Source organism: Anoplophora glabripennis, unplaced genomic scaffold (assembly GCF_000390285.2).
Source record: "Anoplophora glabripennis isolate ALB-LARVAE unplaced genomic scaffold, Agla_2.0 scaffold1847, whole genome shotgun sequence".
Lineage (NCBI taxonomy): Eukaryota > Metazoa > Arthropoda > Insecta > Coleoptera > Cerambycidae > Anoplophora > Anoplophora glabripennis.
In genome coordinates, this window is record NW_019417921.1 from 5,634 (window position 1) to 9,629 (window position 3,996).

General features: G+C 39.7%; 1 protein-coding gene across 1 annotated transcript; it reads left to right on the top strand.

The window, feature by feature from the left end:
- The first annotated feature begins 2,940 nt into the window (after positions 1–2,940).
- Positions 2,941–3,996, top strand: LOC108916353 (putative ankyrin repeat protein RF_0381). Its single transcript, XM_018722579.1, has 2 exons — positions 2,941–3,445; positions 3,533–3,996. The coding sequence occupies exons 1-2, from the start codon at positions 2,941–2,943 to the stop codon at positions 3,994–3,996; spliced, it is 969 nt and encodes a 322-aa protein (XP_018578095.1).

Here is a 3,996-nt window from a genome sequence, read left to right on the forward strand (position 1 = left end):
TGCAGGGAGCAAGGGGGTGGAATACCAAGTTAATTTACTAGCGTTGGTTATTCTTAATAGGTTTAAAAATGAATTAAGCCAGTGGAGGTTGTCTACGGAGAACGAAGATGCAGAAAAATTTGACGATATCGTTCTGGAATGGTCGGAATGAACCATTCTCATACAATCCAAGCACAAAGAAAGCAGCAACAAGAAGATCGCTTTGGAAGAACTGACTTCCATCAACTCCAAAAATGATGATTTCAGCCTACCAAAATATTTTGTCTTATATGTTAATTAAGGATAAATTTGGCTTGAAAAATGTTATCATCTGTACAAACGCAGGCGTTAATCAGAAGGCTCTAAAATCTTTAGATCATCAAAGAGACAATTGTGAAAGGTTGCTGCACTATGATGACGATTGTTCATGTGATACTCTTAATTACAAAGTTTAACGAGAACTAATAGAAACAACAATTAGCTATTACAGACAAACTTTTAAAAACAAAGGTATCGAAGAATCAATCATTACTGAAGAAAACTTGAAACACTTTTCGAAACACTTACAGATATACTTCAATTATCCCCTCTAGAGACCTTAGAAAAAAACATTGAAAAATTATTGTCAGTCACAAAATGCTGCAGCAATTCACAGAACAAGATAATCTCACTGGAAATGTTTTCTAAAGTAATGGATTGGTTCCAGCAAAAAAAAAGCGTATATTTTACAGAATATCACGCCAAAGCCATGGTCACAGAAATATGGACGGACAAATACAGCCAAAAACTAGAACGGTGTCAGGTGTCTCTTCAAAGAAACGACTTGAGCTTCCAAGGCCCGAAACAAATATTTCACGTCCCTGTATCCACCGGCCGTCTATTGCAAGTGATAAAAATTTATCAGGCTGTCCAGAATGACAAAAAGAAAACACTTTTTATAAACCCCGATGATGATATCGAGAAGTTGATACTAGAGGCATTTGTGCTTGGTCTTACGCAGAGATACTAGAACTTTAGACTTTAGATGAAAACATCACTCGGTTTTACATAAATCGCACATTTAAAAGGGCAAACGAAGAAATAGATGAGCATAACATTTATGACGAGGAAGATACAGTCCTAATTTCCGACAGTGCAGGAACGGGGAAGAGCACTGTCCTTTCTAAACTGGCGACGACTATTAAAGATGGAAATGCTCACTTGTGGGTGATCAAAATCGCACTCACTGATTATACCGGCATCCTAAGGGACCTGCTAATAAATCATAGGGAAACCGTAAACGTAGTGGAACTGTTAAATTCAAAAAAATCGACAAAACTGACTAACCATTTAGAAAGGTTTGTGTTTTTCATGGACAAAAGGGTCGTACTGATGCTCGACAGGATCGACGAAATCAGCCCCGATTACACGGAACTCGTTCTCAGTCTGCTCGATCCGTGCTTACAAGCAGTCAACTTTGCGAAACTCTTCGTTACAACAAGACCTCGCATGGTCCGATTATTAGAAGTTTTGAAAGTGAAACCGATCGTATTGCATCGCTTTACTCAACAGAACCAGGTTAACTTCCTTACTAATTACTGGGTACATAATTTGAATATAGATGGTGAGAACGAGGGCAAGTGTGACAGGTACGTGAGGACTTTGATGAACAAAATGTCATCATGGACGAAACGGCACCGTTATGACTATGAAATTGACTTTACGGCAATCCCACTGCAACCGAGAATGCTGGCGGAGATTTTCCAAGAAAGTATAAAACAGAGTGAGCCGTCGGATTGGGAAGGATGCAAGGAATATTTCAAGGAGACTAGGGTTGAACCGAAATTACCAGAAAAAATGGATATCAAGGAGTTATACGAAATGTTTAATAAGAGAAATAGGGACATCTACGTGTACAAAGGAAATCCGAATGGAAATACAGCTGCAAATGGGGCGCTGAGTAAACAGTTTGACGAAAGGCTTGTTTACCACAAAATACTCGCTTTAGAAGTGATCTTGTATGAACAAGATTGCTGACTTTTCTCGAACTTTAGATAAGGTAAGATGGTATCGACGAAAATACACTGAAGATAGGAATTGTGCAGAAATCAAATAGTGAAATTCATTTTATTCACAGGACTTTCGCAGAATATTTTGTGGCTGAAAATTTATTTGAGGAGCTGCAAGTTCAGTTGTACAAACCAAATGTAGAAGTTTTTCATCGACGAAGTATTACACTCACCCAGTTATAGAATTATTCTTATCTTCCTGGACAATTTTCTACTGAAGGCAGTAAATATTATTCCTTCGAATATTTTTGAGAGTTATCAGTCGAAGATAAGTGGCACTAGATACAAGCTTACGCGCATGGGCATGTATGATGAGTACCTTATTCATTCACTTGCAGAGGAAGGGTGTGTTGCAATTTTACGGCTTATCCTCACTTGCGTAAATTTCAAAGTTATTAGAGACAAAGAGGTTGACATCGAATCCGCGAAAAATTACAGTATCTGTAAAAAGACAAAAGGTTTCCCACCCAGAAATGAAATTAAAGATAATAGTTTAAATTCTTCATTTTGCTGTTGCGAAGAGAGATCGCTTAGACACAGATTCCTTCTGGAACAGGGTGTAAGCATTAATATTAGAGATAACGACAACAACACACCACTGCACTTGGCCGCCTCGAATAGCCAGTCGGACATAGTCAAATTGCTCTTCGAATTGGGTGCAGATTTCAATATTCGAAATAATGACGGCCGTACACCATTGCATTTACCTGCCTCCTACATTCAGTTCGACATAGTCAAATACCTTTTTCAACCGGGTGCAGACTTAAACAGTGTAAATTCCTTTATGACCTGGGCGTAAATTTAAATACTAGGGATAATGACGGCCTCTCGGCACTACATTACGCTGCCTTGCATGGTCACTGGAACACAGTAGAATTCCTCCTTGAACTGGGTGCAGATTTCAATGTTAGAGATGATAAGGGACTCACAGTACTGTATTAAGCTGCCTGGGAAAATCGTTTTGACACAGTCAAATTGCTTTTCGAACGGCGCAGATTTATTGGCTAGAGATAATGAAGGCTCGATGGCCCTACATTTTGCTGACGAGTGTGGTCATCTGGATACAACCATATTCCTTCTTGAACAGGGCGTACAAGTCGATGTTGGTGATAACGACAACAGCACGCCACTGCATTTGGCCGCCATGGCTGGCCAGTTGGCCGTTGTGGAATATCTCGTGAAACTCAGCGGTGATGTCAATTTCAAAGACAGCAATGGTCGCACGGCATTGCATTTTGCTGCCTGGAACGGACGCCTGGATATAATCAATTTCCTCCTTGAAATAGGTGCCGATTTAAATATTAGAGATATAGATGGCCTTACGGAACTGCACGTTGCTACCGTTAATGATAAATTCGACACAGCTGAATTCTTACTTGAATTGGGTGTAGATTTTTGTATTGAAAATGATGCCTGGTGTACGCCATTGCATTTAGCTGCTGCGAATGATAACTTATACATACTCGAGTGTCTTCTTAAACTAGCGTAAAATTTTAATGTTGAAGATATTATCGCGAAGTATGGACAATTATCGGTCGTTGTCGAAAGTCTCGTGGAAACCTGCGGTGATGTCAATATCAAAGATGACAATGGCCGAACACCACTGCATTTTGCTGCTGCAAAGGGTCATGTGGCTGTTGTTGAATTTCTCGTAGATGTCAACGATGATGTCAATATCACGGGCGACAACGGACGCACGCCGCTGCATTTACCTGTCTCGAATGGTCGCTTAGAGACAGTTAAATTCCTTCTTCAACTAGATGCAGACATCAATATTAGGGATAAAGATGGCAACACAGCACAGCAGCTCAACGGTCATTTTCTTCAGATTATTTTCATGACTATTTCTATGCTCACACATAGTTCTTCCACTTTAGTTTCATGCACCGAGAAATGCAGCTTTACGATATTATCGCCGGACAGGAAGTATCACTATTTAGAAGTCATGGCATGTCAAATAGGTATCTAA

Bases quoted from the DNA above. Each gene is read 5' to 3' on its own strand.
- LOC108916353 (XM_018722579.1), top strand. From the start codon at position 2,941: ATGATAAGGGACTCACAGTACTGTATTAAGCTGCCTGGGAAAATCGTT. The intron at 3,446-3,532 runs GTACGCCATTGC...TTAATGTTGAAG, and splicing joins TATTGAAAATGATGCCTGGT to ATATTATCGCGAAGTATGGA.